The sequence below is a fragment of the Vidua macroura genome, chromosome 1 (genome assembly GCF_024509145.1).
Source record: "Vidua macroura isolate BioBank_ID:100142 chromosome 1, ASM2450914v1, whole genome shotgun sequence".
NCBI lineage: Eukaryota > Metazoa > Chordata > Aves > Passeriformes > Viduidae > Vidua > Vidua macroura.
The window spans coordinates 31,777,431-31,796,020 of record NC_071571.1 but is presented as its reverse complement, the minus strand read 5'-3'; the positions used below and the strand labels follow the sequence as shown (position 1 = coordinate 31,796,020).

Sequence of the window (18,590 nt, the reverse complement as noted above, 5' to 3'; positions counted from 1 at the left end):
GAGAAGTTGATCAGCTATTATGTTGATGAGTGCAGCTTATGAACCTGTAGAGAAGGGAAGTTGTCATTTGCATGATTAAAGTCTTGTGTAGTACTTCTACATTAAATCATAATTAATTTCATTTTACCTGAGTGTATTAATTAAAAGGTTACATTTTAAGGCATTCACTTTCTTTTCTTTACAAGTTCATATAAAGCATTCAAAAGTAGAAATTAATTTTATTTTACAGACTAAGAAAGCCACAGAATCACAAACCAAATTAGGTTGAAAAGGACTTCTAGTCCTAGCCCCTGCTCTTAATATGGCTAGACTCAAAGTCACACAAAGGCTCAGAGCCTTTAGTTAAACTTGAGTATCTCTACAGAAACTAGATTTTTTTTTTCATTGCTTAATTGTGTTTGCAGTGGAATTGTTTTCCATCCATCCAACCAAGCAGAATTTCCTGTGCAGAAACTTGTGTCTGTTGCCTGTCATCCCTTTACTGTGCACCTCTGGAAGGACCCATTTTTCCTGTAGTCCTCCAAAGGCCCTGTTAGGTTGCTGTGAGGCTTGCTGTGAAGCTTTCTCCAGGCTGGACAGGCTCAATTCTTGTAGTCTCACTTAGCTGGCATAGGCTCCAGCCTCACCCATCTTTGCAGCCCTCTGCTGAGCTCATACTGTTTTTTTGGATCTCACTCCTCTCCTGGAAGATGTAAAACTGGTCACAATGGTTTCACTAACACCACGGAGGAAAGCTGTGGCCTTTCAGATGCTGGCTCTGTTGGTTTGACCTGTGTATTTACTGAGGGTGCACTCCATCTCTCTGTCCAGGTGGCTGAGGAACACGCTTAACAGTGCCAGCACTGGTATTATCATTCACAGCAGCTCCTGATTGTACTGACTGCTATGTTGTCTTTTGAACCCAATAGTCCAGCTTCTCCTCCATCTTGTATTGGTCATTTTTGAACCATGCTTAAATTCTGCTACTTCTTCTCTCTCCTGTGATGGAGGTAACTTGGAGCAGAATATTCAGGACTTGCAGAGCGTAACAAGTTGTCTAAATAAAATCAGAATCTGATTATTCAGCTTGCTTTCCATTTTGAGATTTTTATGAGAAAGTAGCTGTGTTTCTCAAAGACTAATAGAAGTTTATTTTTCTTGTTTAAATCTCCTTTTGGTTTCCAGGAATCTTTGAGAAAGGAGAGTGTGGGAAAGACTAAGGTTGAAAGTGAAGGGGCTGAAGCCAAGACCAGCAAATTATGGATTTGTACAGGAATAAGACCTGCATATACACAAAAATATTTGTTACTAGCAGACACTATAAGCACTTCTGCTACTCTGTATAGTTTCACTGTTTGACTAAGGAAGGAGATATTTCCCCTGCAGCAGTGCATCTCTTTTTCAAATTAAAATATTTCACAGGAGCCTTTGAATTTTGATAGAACTTGAGCAGGTTGAAAAGAAATACCTGACTGTGCTTGGTTTTTTGATATTAGGTAGATTTTTCAGTAGTATCAAATAACCTGCTTCACTATATTAGTAAGCACTCATTGTTTTGGATTTTATTAAAGGGTACAAGGAACAGTAGCAGCATTGTTATACCATTTTATGTTACGTATCTGCTTGATTATCAGGGTTTGTAGTCAAAATGAAATAATTTCATACGGAACCCCAAATTTACAAAACAGTGTCTCATGGGATCTTTTGGAATGCCAGTTCTCTGTTTACGGTAACTTTCTTATTTTCTGAAACTGCTAAGAGTTGTGGTGGACCATATACTTCCAAGATTCACAATTCATTATATGGTCAGATTTCACTATCTTGACTGGCCCAAGGTGGTGGAAACACCTTATGCTTCATTGCTCAAAGCAGCATTTGGTGGGCGCTTCTTGGTCCCTGTTTTTTTTCTGTACTGCAATCTGATAATAATGAACAGTTCTTCAGGCTCTTACTTGTCTAGCAGGTAATAGTGGGAGCTTCCAAGCTACACCAAGTTCACAGTTAAGTCTGTCCTAAGATGTGGTGTAGATTTTAAACATAGGGAATTAGAGGGGCATGCGAAGAAAAAAAAAAAAAGGAAGTAAGGGTAAGTAAAATTTAGCACACCCTCAAGGTGCATACGTTGTGTGAATATATCTGCGCATTATCATTGTGTTCATTACACGTTTTTCTCAGAAGCATCAGACTCAAGAGCAAAGGTAAGGTGACATTGTGGCATGACATGCTTTTCTAAAAACCTGTCAATGGGGGTTTAGGTTTTAACTCTTTTCCCCTCATCTTCTCTTGAATATGAAATGGTTTCTAGCTGGGCTGTTTAAAAGATTCATAAGGAGAGTCCAATTTGTGTTGGTGATTCATTTGTAAAGCTTCAGGTGAGGGGGAAAAAAACCTGCAAAGAATTTCCAACAGAAAAGTGAATGTGGAGGAGTTAGAAAACTATTTCCTGTATGGACCAAAGCCTTCTGCATGGCTGAGTGTCAAAACTGCAGCAGTCACATTACACTGACACCCAGCTGGCATTTTGCTACTGCCTCCATATGCACTAGAGCAGGCAAAGACAGAACACTGTGAACTGGGTTTTTGAAAGCCAGGATGTAGAATTCAATCTTTCAGAAAGCAAAACATCATCAGCAAAAGACAGTGATTGTGCTTTTAAGCCACCTGGGAGCAGAGGGAGAACACATGCTCAAGCATTCAGAAAGCTGAGGCAGCCTCAAGTTGTTCTGCTCTTGATTTTGCCAGTGAGATGTGAAACTGAAACAGTTGTGTTGTTGATACAGAGAAAAAGCAAGCTGTCTACCTGTGCTGACCTTGAAGGCTACTCTCCTCCTGAGATAATTCTGTTTAGTCAGTTGTTTCTTCTCCTGAGCCTTATGCTGGGATAAAACAGGAGAAGGATGAGGGTGGGAGATAAGGGACACAGCCACTGCCAGCAGTGTGGAAATCTCAGTGGCTTTTGAACACCTCCAGGCCCCCTGACTACACCAGCACAAGCCAGTCTTGCACTGCTATGAGGGCAGCATTGCATTCTGAAGAGCAGCCCCTAGAGTTGCCCAAAAGTCATACTCCACTGGATATCTGGAAAACAGCTATTAAGAAGAACACAAAATGAGTTTATTGACTGAAGAATCAGCCATGGAAGTCAGTGTGAGTGTAAAGCAAATCTTTTGCAATGCTAAGTTTTGCCATGGGACAGTAGAAAAGAAATGAAATGTTATCTAGAATTTCTAGATATTTCTTTACTTTTTTTTTGGAAATAAAAGAGAAACTCCAATAAAAGTGAATGAAACCACTTGAACCCTTTGCCCTGCAGCAGCACAGGTTGGCAGAGAAATGGGGAAGAATGTTGTGGCGCTTCCAGATTTTGCAGGTAACTAGCAATGCTCAGGAAGTTGGAGAAGCTGGAGTCCCTTGCATGGATGTGTGCCAGAGATCAAAGCATTGTTCTAACAGCTGAAATCTGTTTCTTCAGGCCCCATTGAGCAGGGCGTAGGTACTTAAGCCTATCCCAAGCCAGCAAGGAGCAGAAGTGTGGGCTGAAGTTCCATTTTGCTACTGATTGCATGTGGCAGTAGCAAGATTCTCACTACGTCCACAACGGCTTTGCTCTGCTTCAACTTCCTTGCTATATCAAAAGTAATTATGTTAAGGTGACCAACCTGAACTGGAACATGGCTTTAGGTTATCTTAAATTAATGAAGGCAAAGATAGATATTTACACTGTCTGATTCTACACAATTATTTAGGTGCCCTGAGCCATGTGCTAGTATCCATGTCTTTCTCTTTGGATATACATTTGGGCTCTCAGGCTCACGAGTTCTGAATCACATTTTAATTAGATGACTAAAATGCCTGTTATAAATATCTTTCTAAGGAACGAAGTTTTAACTGTGAGCATAATTAAATGTTGAAATCAATTTCAAAAATAATTTCAATTTGTCATCACTTGCAGTCTTTCAGCTGAGCATGAGTGTACATACACATACATTTCCCCCACTTCTGTGGGATTCTTATCGGGCACATTCTGGTACTGTGCTGGTGCAATTGACTCAGGTCCATGGTGTGCTTTACTGCGTATTCCTCCTGAGGGAAGAATTGTGTATACCAGGATGGCTTCTTTCGGTAGCAAAGCGTGGCATGCGTGTGAGAGCCTGCTTTTCCAAGAAGGTGCCTGGCTGTGTTTTACAGTAATTGCAGTTTCCTGTGAACATACACTGCATGCTATAGTCAGTTGATGGATGATCAAAGCATGACTTTCTAAAAGCAGATTATAATCTACCAGAGACAAGTTTCCTAGCCAGCCAGGGATGACTGCTAGATGATGCTATGCAATGTCTGGAAAGGTGATACAAATGACTTTCCAAGTAACAACTTGGAACATAAGTCTTGGTTTTCCAACTACTGTACGTAGTGATTGCTTGTAGATACTGAAAAAGAGCTGTGTGATAGTTTCTGATAAAGCTGCATTTTTCTCTGATTATTTTTTGAGTGCCTTGCTGGAAAAAAAGCTCCGACCATTTCAGATTGTTGCCCTGGGCCTTTGCTTTTTTTATCTCAGGGAAAGGAGCTGTGCCTCTGAGACAGCATCAAATGCTTTAGGTAGTTCCAGGAGTGTAAGAAAGGATGCTTACTGTGTAGCCACTAACTAGAGGAGATTTTGCTTCCACTGAGATTGTTTCTCATCCAAGTCCTGCATCTGAAAATACCCATTCAGCTTCATTTATACAAGGCTACACTTAAACCTGGGTTAGGAAGAATGGAGAAGAGTTAACCACAGACAATAGCAGATTGTTACCCGTGCACCCAGGACACTTTGCATGCCAAATAGTGTCTTTGAAGAGAGCCTTCTTCTGTGGGTTTCGGGTCAGCTATTTCTGTCCAGTGGCACCAGCTTACCCTGATGGAGGAAAAGTAACTGTTGTAGTCAAGTTCTTGGTTCATGCCCTCTCCTCAGTATGTGAAACTTTGTGCAGGTTGAAGGTAATGGGCACTGGAAGGCTGGGTGTAGTGGTGTCCTTTTGTGCTACTTTGCATTTCTGACACTCTTTTGATCACAAAATCTATCTGTTCAGAACTGATTAAATCATCTGTGAATCATAGGAAGGCTTGGGATGAGATTTGGCAGTATCAGTGGAGGGATGTGGGTAGGAAAGTTTTATGGGAGTATGGGACAATCTCAGCTTTTATTTTCTGCCACTCAGTACTTTGGTTTCGTGCTTCTGGCAGGGGAACTTGTACAGTGGCAGAAAGCAAGGGAGGTATATGCAAATGGTAGGAAGACAGAGCCATATGGTAGTCAGTGTGCTGATTGTCAGTGCTGCCAGTGATAATGCCCCATAAGCCCCTCATGTTTTCCTCTGGGGAAGAAGACATTGCATTTAGCAGACCTTGGTAGTTGTTGCCATCTTTGTGGCCAAGCCAGAGGCTCTGGACTTATGGCTGGTGTCCTAATGAAATGATGGTTGTGATGTTCATAGTCTTGATAGCAGGGCTGGCAAGCAATATCTGGCTAGCTACTTGACCAGAAATTAACTGTGACAGTTCTAAAGCAGAAAAAGGGAAAAATTTGGCAGTTTTGGTCTGGCAGTCTCACCACAGTGTTGTTGAAACTAGGTGAACATGATTTATTTCACTACCATCAATATACCAGTGAGATCTTTCGTGAATGCTGCAGTCTTGGCAGAACGCAAACACGTGATTTTACTCCCCATTCCTTTACTGCTCCACTCTTCTGTTGTGCCTACTAACTGGAAAACACAATGAAGCTGAATGGTGTCCTCAGACTAAATGCTGTGTATTCATCCATAGCAGCACAGCCTCCAGAGAACAGGTTAAACAACAAATGGTCTGTTTCTATATACCTTACCTTACAGTTACTGTTTTCTCTATACCTCGGATAGGACAAAGGTTTCAGACATGGAGTCTGTCTTGGAGATTCTAACACAGAGTTTAAAATCAATTTATAGTTTTCTTGTGATATAACCAAAGAAAAACCCTGTTTATTTAATTAAGGCATGTAGTTGATATCCAAGCAATGAATATGTAGGGCATGTATGTTAGACATTTATCCGAGATCTTTATTGCCTTTGGATGAAGGATAATGTAAATGTTCTCCCATTGCTTAGTTATATTTTTTCCCATTTTACAGAAATGTGAATGAAAACCCAGTGCAAAATTTAGGTGTCTGCAGTGCAGCTGCCTAGGTTTGAGCTGCTTGCCTTAATTCACTTTATAGTCAGTGGAGTTAAAAATATCATTTTTAAGACCTTCCTTATTCAAAACACAGTGGCTGAATTCAAACCTACAAAGTCTTCTTTCTTTCCATTGACATGAAAGGGGGCCTAGTTTAGTGGTTCTTGTGTAGATAGACTATAGATGGCCAAAACCCAAAGGTGAAGAATCAGAGTGAGGAGCTGATTCCATTACGTTATTCTCCATTTTGAAATGTGTTTATTTGGTTGTCAATGAGATCCAATGTGCTTCAAAGTTCTAAAACAGTGTAGGTTCTCAGCCATTCCCCAAGTTGGCTCAGCTTTGTTAGTGGGGCTCACTGACAAACTGTCTGGTGTTTCACAACCCAACTAGTTTTAATAACTTCCCATTCAGACCACATTCTCACTTGCCAAAATAGAATTTTTCATGAATTACTAAATAAATAATCAGTTCTTACTGACTTTCAGCTTCAGTGAAACCTGATAGGAAGATGTTCTTGGCTTGTAATACAAGCCTAATACAAGCTTCAGGGGGGCTCACTAAGTTTCATCCTACTTTTACCAGCCTTCTCCAGCCACCTATATTCCTCTTTTCCCAGGTGCCTTTTATGAGCTTGTTGAAAATCTGTGGGAAGTGAGACACTTTAACCTTTGAAAGATTCACAACAGGTATTTACTCTTTCTTCTTCTAACAAGTCAAACAGTATTAGAGATTGAGTCACTACAGATCAGTAAAAGTAGTTTACCAGTCCATTAGATTATTATTACCAGAAAGCTACCTAGGTCTTAATCAAACTGCAGATCTGTCTCCCTGAGACAAATACAGTTTGGCAAGAATTGGGAAAGAGAAACTCAAATATGTAATCCAATATTTTTCTCTGTAGTGTCTGTTCAGGTTTTGTTTTAGAATTGTTGCTGAGGGCAATGTTTAGAAATAAGTATCTAGCTGTAAACACCTGGCTTTATTGAGGTAGTCATATATAAGGTTGGGACAATAATGTGTGTCCTAATTATCATCCTATAGGTTTGACTGTTAATTGTGATGTGGGATACTGGACTGGCTTCCAAGCTCTATTCTTCAAAAACTGTGCTGTAAATGAATGAAAACACTGGAAGAAAAGGGAAGAATTGTTATTGTCTAACCACAACAGTCCAGGCAGGCTGCCACAACAGCATTTTTTAAGCTCTAATTCAATAATTAGATCCAGCTACAAATGTATTCGTTTAGCCAAGTCCTCTAGTTGGCAAAATGTCTCAAATTTCCTTTGATACATGCTGTTGTTTGCTTAATACATCATTAGTTGGTTTACGAACTGCTTGTCTGTAAATTACTATGTTCAGTAGCAACTTATTAATTAGATTAATTTGGTTTGGTATTTTGCTAGAAATAGTTTATCTTATATAAATGTATCATTTTATTTCATTACAGTTACAGATATAACACTGTTTACTAATGGTAGTGTATCCAATTTTCAGAAAATACTGTAAATGTCTTGCAGGCCAAGTACAAAAAAAAGCATTTTTCCAGGACTTCAGTGAGAGGGAACAGTTTTCTCTTGTGAGAAAGAAAGATCCATCTCATGTCTTTTGCATGCACAGTACCATGTGCTTGCTGTGACTCTCTTCCAGCAGGTTTTAATGGCTGCTGGTGTGGCTTGTTCGGAGACTGGACTGTAAGAATCTTCTTGTGCCATTCTGACTGCTCCAGGTAATCTAAACACATTTCAGACAGATAAATGCATGCAGACCCCAGAGCTAGTATTGCTTGCATGCAGAAGTACACCTCTGTAGCTGAGGTTCCAGTAAAACCCACCTCTCCATGAGCCAAGATCCATGATCTTCCATGGGTAGTCTCAACTGGATCTGTGTTGATGTCTTAGGACAAACTGGTTTGCTATACTAATTTCTTTAACTCCCTGACTCCTGTTGCCTTTCAGAAGTCTCCAGAGGTGTTTGTGAACACTTAGGGGAGACTGAAAGGGGAGGAGATTATGATGGGCAGAACAAAGACAATTTCTCCTTTTCTCCAGGTGTGCTGGATATCTCAGCATGGGGAGAGCTGTTTTGCCAGCCACCTCTCCTTCCCCAACCCTGCCCTTGCTGTCTGCTACTTTCTTGAATGACAAGATTCCTCTGATCATGTTTTCCCACAGTCCCTTTGAACAGATATCCCACAGGACAAATGAATAGTCAAGAATCCCAGGAGGGCTGTTGGATTGGGATTTGAGGGCTCATCAAGCTGTAGCTCTGGACACAGAGTTGAAAATTCCCTTGTGTGGATCCATTCAAATCCATTTACTATACCCTAGGCACATGGGCATTGCTTTCCTGCACTGGCAGATGTGGATGTATCTCTCCCTGGACTTTTGCTCATGTTAGCAGACCTGTTGGAGTGACCTTTCCCTCCTTTACCACCACCCAAATGGAAAGGACAAAGCCACCTGAATTTATCCATGACCTCATTACCTCTGCTAGTGCTGGTATGGCTGTACTTCACTACCTTTAATGTTGTTCTTAACAACACCAGAGGAACCTATCTAGTCATTAAGCGAACCTACGCCATCCCTTGTACAGTGCAGACTGTCTTTTGAACCCCCAATCCAACATGATTTTCTTTTCCACTCTTCTCTCTCCCTGTTTCTGTTCAATAGTTGCAGTCCTCTAATTCAGCAGGAAAAGTCAGCCATAGTTAAAACAAAACAAAACCCAGAACAAATACAAACAAATCAAATTAAAGAAATTTTTTTGGAGCATTTCAATACTCATATGATGTTGTGAGATGGTTTCATGTCTAAAATGGTAATATTATTTCTGGCAATCTATCTCATGCTATTCTTTTGTTGATTTTTCCAACCTCTCAGGAACTTGGAATGAAAATATTTTACTGATGTTACTATCCCTGGGAAAAGCTTGTCAACAGAGATCCAGGTTTATGCTGAAAACTCAAAATGTTTTGTATTTTTCCTTCATCAAAGAAATTATGTGGGGCTAAGGTCTGTTCACAATGAGGCTGAAAGAGATATTGACACTGTAATTAAAACAAAAGGCGACCTTTCATATCTGTGTACACATGTATGCAAATATCTCTTTTTGCAAATGATAATATAATCATATGAGAAAGTCATTACATTACAGTAGCTCCCTCATACGAAAGCTGAGTAGACACTGTGGGCATATGTATGCTATAAAAACCTCTCTCTCTCATTTTTGCTGTGGCTCTCTCAGCAGGGGGATCAATGAATCCTGGTTTTGTATGGATTTGTGTCTTGAGGTTGAGACCTTATCTGGACTTTGAGGTCTCATATGAAGTGCTGCACTTTTTACCTCAGTGAAGCATTAACCACAGCTCTTAACAGGCTGCCTAGTTTCAGAATACTTTTAAGGACTTAATAGTTTTTGGATTTCAATGCCTTTCAAATGTGCTTGATGAGCTTAAGCATTTGAAGACTCACAGAGAGATCTAGATGCTCAAAGAGGCAGCAGAGTATCTTAAATACAGCTTTTGCAAAATGAAGCTAAAGCTTCCTCACCCACATATGGAGAAGAAGCATAAAATACGAATTAAAACAGAAAACATGAATTTAAACATAAACAGAGAATTTAACAGCTAAGGAAGAAAAGATGCATTTGCAGATTAACCATTAATCACACAGGGGAAATCTTCCATTGCCTGTGAGAATTTAGCACCTAATTGCAATTTGTCTCTTTTAAAATTTCCTACACAATCTCTTCTGTAAATGTATGTAAAGCTTCTCACATTGCACATTAAACAAAAAAATTATGTATATGCCTATGTGTCTGGAGGGTAAAGGAACTTGAATTTCAGTTGTAACTGTCAGAAAAAACTCCCTGATTCCATGGGTTCATTTCTGTGTTTTCTTTTTAAATTTTTAATTAAAAGACATTGATTTGCCATTTTGAGATTTCTATGTTTAGTTAAAAACCAACCAACCAAGCAAACTGAACAAACTCCATTGAGGATCTTATTGGCTTTGGAGTTGAATTTTGGCCTGTAAGAGAAAGAGCAATAGCTTGATGACAACACTGTTTTGACAGAAAAGGCCAGATAGATGAGCTTTAAGAGTTTTAATTTCCCTGAGGGGTCATAAGGTCCCCTGCTACCAAGTATGCTAAAAAGACAAATCGAACTGAAGAGTCGAGTCAGGTTCATTAGCTCTGGCAAATCACAGTTACCACAGCAAATGCATTCTTCCTTGGGTTTGTATGAAAGCAAAAGTTTGCTAAACACCAAACAATGTAAATACAATCCCGTATTTACATTAGTTTTGCGCTTGTCATCATGGCTCAGTGATTCTTAAAAAAGGCCAAATTGCTAAAGGAAATGCAAAGAGATCCATTTAAGATTTCAAACACCCTCCTGCACACCTGTCCTCACAATTCGGGTTCAAAGCACAGCAGCAACAAACCCAGTGGCTCAGGATGCTCCTGAGTTCTCTTCTCTTTGAGTGCCAAAGAGTCAGTAGCAGGGATCGTGTCTCAATTCCGTGGATGATTCAGGGCAGGACACAGGCTGAGCAGCCATTTGAAGATGATCTGAGAGTTTTGAAGGCTGGAAGAGGTGCTGGGGGCAGAGTGGCAGGCAGCCCTTAGTGAGGTGCAGGGAGAAAGGGTCAGATGCTGAACTTGAAGACATTCACAGGCTGCCAAGCGAAAACTGGGGGTTGAATTAAGAGAGGCAGCTTCAGATCTTCCAGCTATGAGTCACAAAAATCATGAAACTACTTGAAATATTTCACCTACTCATACATCTCCTTTATCTTTAACCTCTTCCCTCTCTTTTGTAGTTATTCTCCTGTTCTGCTTTCTTTCAAGTCACACCCTGCACTGTTTTCCTGCTTCCTCATCCCATTTTGGTATCTTTATTCCCATTTTGGTATCTTTCTGCTGATGAGCATTCATTACATTTTGCAGATCTTTCACATTTTGGAAAAACTACACGCAGTACTTCTGAGCTTTGGTCACTGAATATTTGGTCTATATGATGATACAGTACTAAGCTGTTTTTCAAAAAAATTACTTGAGAAATGAACTAAATAATTTTTTTAAAGTATACACTACCCACATACATGCCCTCAATAGGATAATGAATTTGTGCTATTTATATCCATAGTAAATTGGTGATATTCAATATTTAGGGTGCAACTGAGGTCCTACTCTTTGATCAGGTGGAAGGGAGATAAAAAACTCAAGGAAGTTATTCAGCCCGACTCAGAAAAGTCTCAAGGAAGTTATTCAGCCAGAAAGCAGATCCCTAGGAGATCTGAGGTGTGGACAGGTTGGTTTTGTTCTGAAGCTGAATGAACCAATGAAGAGTCGCCAAAGCAGAAAAAGGTGAGAGGTGCCCAGACTTCTGCAGTGTTATCTCCAGCTCACAGCACAGTGGCTGAATGTCACCTGCTGCCCTTGTGCTGTGGGTGAAATGATGAGAGGCACACACCCCTTCTTGGGACTGGGAAATGTGTCCAGAGACTGCTGTGAGGCACTGAAGTGGCAGAATGGAGCAAAGCCTTCCCCAGGCTTTCTCTTTTACAGGGTCATTGCACATGTTGTGTTTAAAGCTGGAAACAAACATCTGCCAGGCCAAGCTTCTCCATGTCAGGAGCCTGAGAGCTGCCAGGATCTCGGAGCATGACAGGGCAGTCTGCAATTCACGTGCATTGGGTCTGGAGTAACACTTGGCAAATTAAAATTTGTAGGATACAATTGTCAGGAGAGCATCCCACAGAAAGGGACCTCCTTTGATGTTCATCTGGATGTTGTACAGAAGGTGGGCAGTATAGAGCTCACCTCCTCCTGAATGGAAAAAGGTGTTATGAAGAAAAATGTGCTTGCACTTTTGAAGAGATGGGGAAATCTTGAAAATCTTTTGAAGAGATGGGGAGAAGGAAATCAACTCATTTTCTGAAAGGGTAGGAAAGCATCCACCCCCATCCCCACTCCAGCAGGACTGCCTGGGGAAGGGGAAGTAGTGTTTGGCTGGTTGTGTGGCGGGTGGTGTTGTTTTGGAAAAAAACTTGCTTTCTTCTAAATGCCTCCTGCCAGGTGAAGGAGACTAAATATTCAGAAAGGACTGCTGCCTGTCAATGACATATGGCTCCTGCACTCCAGTTGTCTGCAATTCTATTTCTGCTCTGCCTATCCTTACTTCATGCAGGGAAAACTGAAGTGGCATCCATCAATTATTCCAACAGAGTCAAGAACTCCTAATACTTTTAAGTCCAAAAGAAGAGTTTATTATGCTTTGTCAGGAAATGTCTGATACCAGGTAATTCTTTGTTTTTGCGATGATGTATTTCAAAACTGATGTGAAACACATACAGGCATGAAACAGCTTGCATTGTTTTTACTGCATTTCTTTTGATTGTGCTACACTATGAAAGAAAAACAAACACATTCAAAAAGCAGACACTCCCAGGCTCCACATCTGCAAAGTGCAGTAGAGTTGTTTAGGTCTCCAGACTCCATCCTGTATCTATTTAAACATAGATGTTTCTATATTTATATGAAGACTCTTGCAAGTAAGGGAACAAAGCCTAGTCCAGACTCCACTCTGGAAGGTACATTCAAGTTTAGATTTTTTGCTAGAAAGCACCAGATAGAGTGTGTCCATAGTTTTGCTTTATATTGGACCAAATTATAAGTGTTGAATCTGGAGAATTGGAAATCTCCAATGTCTGCACATGATCAGTGGATCTGATATTCCTTTAGTGTTATTGCTGGTGTCTATGAGGGACAGGAAATCCAGTCACCTGCAGGCCAAACCTGCTGAGAATAGGGACCACAGTCCCTCAGAGCCTGCTGGGCCTTCAGTGACAGTTCACTGAAAGCAAGATGCTCTGAACACGTTTTGGCTGCAATACACTGTTCTGGGTTTTTTAAAAAATGGTGTTTTGCCAAATACCACCTGACCAGATCTAGTTTTGCTCTCTGATCCCTATCCCTTTCCTGTGCAGAAAAAAAATCCAGACTCATTCACCATGCTAAACCTTCAGTGAGTTAACAAAAAAAGCAACACAAAATTAAATTTTATACAATTCCTACCGCAATCCTCCCAAAACCTGGAATGATCCAAACAAGAACTAGAGAGGCCTATCTACTATCTACTTCCATTTTTTTTGGAACTGATAGTCCATATTATGCTGTCTGGCAGCTGATAATTTTTAAACACACTGCAGGGCATATTAATTTCTCTTTCGACACTGTTTACATGTTATACTTGCTTAGTTATCTTGCTTAGTTAAAACACAAAAAATTTTGAGCACTGGCATCATTTTACCCTTTCTTAACATAATCAAATTACTTCTGGTTATACTCCAGTCTGTCACATTAAGTCCCATTTTATTGAGTTGTCTTAACTGTGGCTTGTATTGTAGCAGTGCCTAAAGACTCAGACAAAGAACATGGTCCTTTTGTGAAGCCCACAGACTAAGGATCCATTATTCTTTTGGGTGTAGATACACTTCTCTTCATAATTACATCCTGAGCTGTGACAAAGTGGCTGCCAGGCAACACAGCTGTCAAAACTACACTGCAGGGCAGTTGGAAAGCACAAATCAAGTATAATAACAGAAATATTTGGGACACCACAATGTTTGGGATTGTCATAATCACCCTTGTCCTTGCAAAAGTGTTGGTGCCAATGTTGCCAATTGGGACTCCCAGATCTCTCTGGCATTTTGAGGACTGCAGCACACTTTTTGTCTAAAGGCTGCCACTAACCTGTCTCTTCTCTGTTTTTTTTGTGTCAGCAATAGGCATCATTGCAATGGGCTGTATCACTCTGCTAAAATAGGTGATTATTTTTTTACACTTAACTTTTCAGATCCTTTACAGGCTAATATAAAGGGCAATAGCAGCAGAAAGGAGGTGATGCCAGAATGTGGCTGGAGCAAACCCTGTCCCTTTCAAGAGTACCCAGGCTGGCCTGATTCTCATCAAACCATCCACAAAGGATGCAGTTAAGTTGATTTAACTGTTACTGAAAGGAGCAGTTCTGCTTTACCTCACTTCCAGGTTTCTGCCTTCCTTGATCCTGCAGCTGTGGGGTCACAAGGTGGATCAATTCAGCTGTCTGGCCAATGGAAAATCCATTATTTTCTGAGGTGCTATTTCTCCACCAGATTTATCAGCTGAATGGAGTCTGATGATTACCAGATCCCACAAAAGGGTGGCAAAGGGAGGAACACATCCATGAGTTGCAGGTGGGATCACTGTTTCACAGCAGCCTGTGGTCAGGCCAGTGCTGCTGAAAAGCCAGGCTGCTCCTGCATTCAGGTGACAAATAATCCAATGTCACACTGATGCTGGAAGAAGCTGTTCTCTATCTCAGCACCCTGACACAGACTGGGCATATCTTTCTACTGTGGGTGAGCCTGTGATCCCAGAGGAGCTGGTCTAGGGAGCATATCAGGGGTGAAAACAACCTATTACTTTTTCCCCCCAAGGTTAGTGTAATGGTTAAGCTAATTCCCTGTGGCGTTGGAGGAGTACTAGGGTGAGTCCTGAAACCAGTGGGACCTCTTGGGACATGTTAGCTCTCTCTAACATGGCTGTGAAATTGGCTTGACTATAATGTCATTTACTCAGAATTTAGGCACTGGTAAATTCATCCTGGATGAGCAAGACAGCCTTATTTGTAGCTTTGAGGCAGAAGATATATGTAAGGGAAACCTACATTACCATCAGTTCTGCGATCTAAATAAGAGAGAATAGAGTCTGGCAGAGAGGAAGCAATTTCTGTACCATGAATTAGAAAAGGCAGGCTCCAGAGACTAAATAAAGTCCCTATAACTCATGGAACTGAATTCTAGACTAGTCTTTTACAAATAGTAAGGGAATTGGTTTCTGTCATTGAGAGTTCTCTTGCAGGGATTACCTGAATGACTGGAAGCAAGTCATTAACCTGGGATGAACTGCTTGGTTTCTCCAGTAACAATGCTGGCTGGCATTGGAGGATGAAACACCTCTTTGAGTTAAAAAAAAAACACTGGGAAGGGAACAGAGAAGGTCTTCACCCCTTCCAGCCACAAATAATCTCCGGACCAGAGGGTAACTCGGGCAAGTGGGAACGCGAGGAGGCCTCCAGTCCAGGCAGCTTCAGTGCTTGGGGGTCACACCAGGCTGCTTGGGACTTCCTCCGGCCCCGTCTTGACAGCCTCCAGGAGGAAGCTGAGGCCAGCCAGACCCTGGAGAAGCCCGAATCCCTCTCTCCTCGGCTCGGAGCCGCCGTCTCTGAGCGGGCTGGCCGCTCTCTCACGTGTTCTCGCCGTGGGTGCGGGTCGGTGCGGGGCGCCAGGTGGGGACAGCCCGGGCGGCGGATCCTTGAGCGCAAAGGAGTTAACAGGACTTTTCTGCCTTTCCCGCCTGCGCCTCCTCCACCCTCCTCATTACCTGCACTTTATCACCGCCGGAGCCGCGGGGCGGGAGCGGTGCAGGGCCGGCGGGGCTTCCTGCGCCGCCCGGGGCTGCCCGCGGCGCTGGGGCCGCGCCGTGCGGGGGAAGGTGCGCGAGTGCTGCGCGCTGCGTGCGGGGGAGCGCCTGCCCGCCCGCCCGCCGTGTGCCTGCCTGTGGGTGGGAGCGCGGCTGGGGCTGCGGCCGGGGGAAGGCGGGCGGGCGAGCGAGCGGGTCTGCGCGCCGCAGCCCGGCCGGGATGCGGCATGGCCGTGGGCTCCGTGAAGATGCCGTCGCCGTGTGAGGGCGCGGAGCTGGCCCGAAGCTGGAGCCCCGGCGGCGGAGCCCAGGAGCCGCCGCCGCCGGTGCAGCTGCGGCAGAAGCTGCGGGAGCTGCCGGCGCTGCTGCGGAGCGGGCTGACGCTGCGGAGGAAAAGCGCGGCCGCGGCTGGCCGGGTGAGTGAGTGAGTGAGTGAGTGAGTAAGCAGAGAGCGAGGGAGCCGCCGGCGGCCCGGGGCAGCGCCCCCGCCCTGCCCTGCCGTGCCCTGCCCGCCGGGCTGCGGTGCCCGGGGCAAGCGGGGCGGCGCCCGCAGCGCCCCCGGCCGGGCCGCGGTGCGCGGGAGGCCGCGGGCTCTCGGCGCTGGCCCCGCGCGGGGCCGAGCGGTGGCACGGGAGGAAGGAGGGAGGAAGGGAGGATAGCCGGGCGGCACCTCGGCACCCACCGGGAGAGGTGCCCGCGTGGGGCCCCGGGCTCCGGCCGCCACTGCCAGCTCTGGTGCCACATGAGATACCAGGGTGAGAAGGCGTCCCTGTCCCATCTCCGGGTTCCTCGAGTGGCTCTCCCCCTCTGTCCTTTTCCTCTCGTGGGGGCTGATGCCTGCTCTCCGCGGACAGTAGGTACAGTGCACGAGCGCGTTCCAGCAGCGAACTCCAGCGTGCCCTGGGGCGTGTGAAGCTGGGATGAAGTTGGGGTGCACACACCTGGCCCTCAACCTCGCGTTCTCTTGACAGTGAGGCCGTGGGGTCAGCTGGGCATGACCGAGATCCCCGTCAAAATTTCACTCAATTTGAACCCATTTTTAAAAAGGCTGGGGGTGTGTCTCCGCAGGGCAGTCAGTGCTCTGGTGAAGGACAGCCTGACACTGCCACGGCTGGGAACTGCAGTGGCAAGCAGCTGCCCGCGGCTCTGAACTCTCCCAGTTGTGACTGAAGCCATATCAGGGGGTGGCATTGCCATCAGATCAATGGTAGTCAATCTGGTCAGACCTTACTTGCAGGCCAACACTGGATTGTAACCCGTCTCCTGAGCAGTCGAAATGAAGGGGTGGGTTAATCCACATGGGGTTGGGTCTGTCTGTGTTGGGAATCAGGCGAGTTGCTGTTTTGTTTCAGTGCACTGATAAACACCTGTGCAGAAAGTTGGGGGGAAGTCAGCATGGTGTGTGTTTGTACCCTCATCAAATTTGCAGTACTTTGCCCATGTAAATAAATGATTTCTCTGCATGGGGAAGTTGTGAAATATACCAGGGTGTGAATTTCAAACCAAACTTCCTGGGTGAATGCTTTGTTATTAAAGGATATATATGTAAGGAAGATAATTAGGATTAAGGTAGGATATAAATTCACAGTAGAATAGCTGTAGAATTAGAATTATAAATCCACAGTAGAATTCTTGAGTAATGTGAATTCAGAATTCCAGTTTTACAGTAATTTCTTTCCTCCAGGACATTCAACACACAAAATAAAGGCTAACCTGTATTGAGATGCCTAATGATTTTTATTGTTCTGGTGAATTAGTAATCCACCTGATTACAATCCGAGTTGTCCATATGAACACAGAGCTAAGGGGATTCAGTTAATCAGCTAAGTCTTGCTTTGCCCTAGGAGGATATTTGTGACAGATATCCTTCTTCCAATGGAGAAAGTCCTTTTCTGAATTGAGTGTGGTTTGTTTCTCATTAGAAGCATGCTACCAAAGAAATGGAGTAAGTGTGCAGTGAGGAGGAGAGAAGCAATGCAGAACTGCTGCTGGTGACAGCTTTAGCTGGCAGGCAGGTCTGAAGCACTGTTTTAACAAAACAAATTCATGACACTTCAGAGAGACACCATGCAGAGCAGCCTCAGGTTTACTCTCGTGGTTATTCCTCAGCACTACTGAAAGCATTTGACAAGCGAGCGGTACAACAGTTACTCTGTAAATATTTGCTGTGGGTGAGTTAACACCCCAGTGAGAAGCCTGGGTAGCTCCTGGGTCATACAGCTCCTCACTTGTGCTTGATGAACTTTTGGTTCTCTCTTGTTTCACAGAGTTCCAGCGAGACTCCGCCTGCCTTTGCTGATGTTCTGTGTTATGGACCAGCAAACACAGTGTGACAGATTTAGTGGTGGTGTCACCTATGGCTTCACCTCCTGGTACCCTGTGGGTCATCTTGTAAAGTTTTTCTTGAACCATCTGTCTTGGTAGGAAGACTGGAGGGAGGATGATGAGTCTGTAAGGCAGTTTGGAGTCAACCCAGCAGATCTGCTAGGAAGAAATTCTTTACTGTGAGGGTGGTGAGACACTGCAACAGATTGCCCAGAAAAGATGTGGATGCCCCATCCCTGGAAACGTTCAAGGGCAGGTTGGATAGGGCTTTGAGCAACCTGGTCTAGCAGAAGGTCCCTGCCCATGGCAAGTGGCTTGGAACTAGATTGTCTTTAAGGTCCTTTCCAACCCAATCCATTCTATGATTCTGTGACTTTGGATCAGTGGGAGATGCTGTGTGGAGATGCTGTATAGCTACAGCAGGGCCTTCAGACCAGTGCCTTGGTCCCATGTGGAGAGTGGGAATGCTGTGCTCTGCCATCCCTTGGTTTGCAGGGACTATCCTTCAGGTGGAATTACTCAGCAGGATAAGTGCCTAGTGGGTGTTCCAAGGAGCAGGTGGTACAAAGAGTCCAGCAGCGTTGTTAATTCACTTGTTCCCTTTGGAGATAAAGTGGGCACCTG

The 18,590-nt window shown here is 43.7% G+C and overlaps 1 protein-coding gene across 1 annotated transcript in view; it reads left to right on the top strand.

The window, feature by feature from the left end:
* Positions 1-15,868: 15,868 nt before the first annotated feature.
* The window catches only part of RAPGEF5 (Rap guanine nucleotide exchange factor 5), a 155,573-nt gene continuing 152,851 nt past the window's right edge, over positions 15,869-18,590 (top strand). The window contains exon 1 of the mRNA XM_053990492.1: positions 15,869-16,057. Coding sequence (XP_053846467.1) covers positions 15,869-16,057 — 189 coding nt within the window. The remainder of the gene's footprint in view (positions 16,058-18,590) is intronic.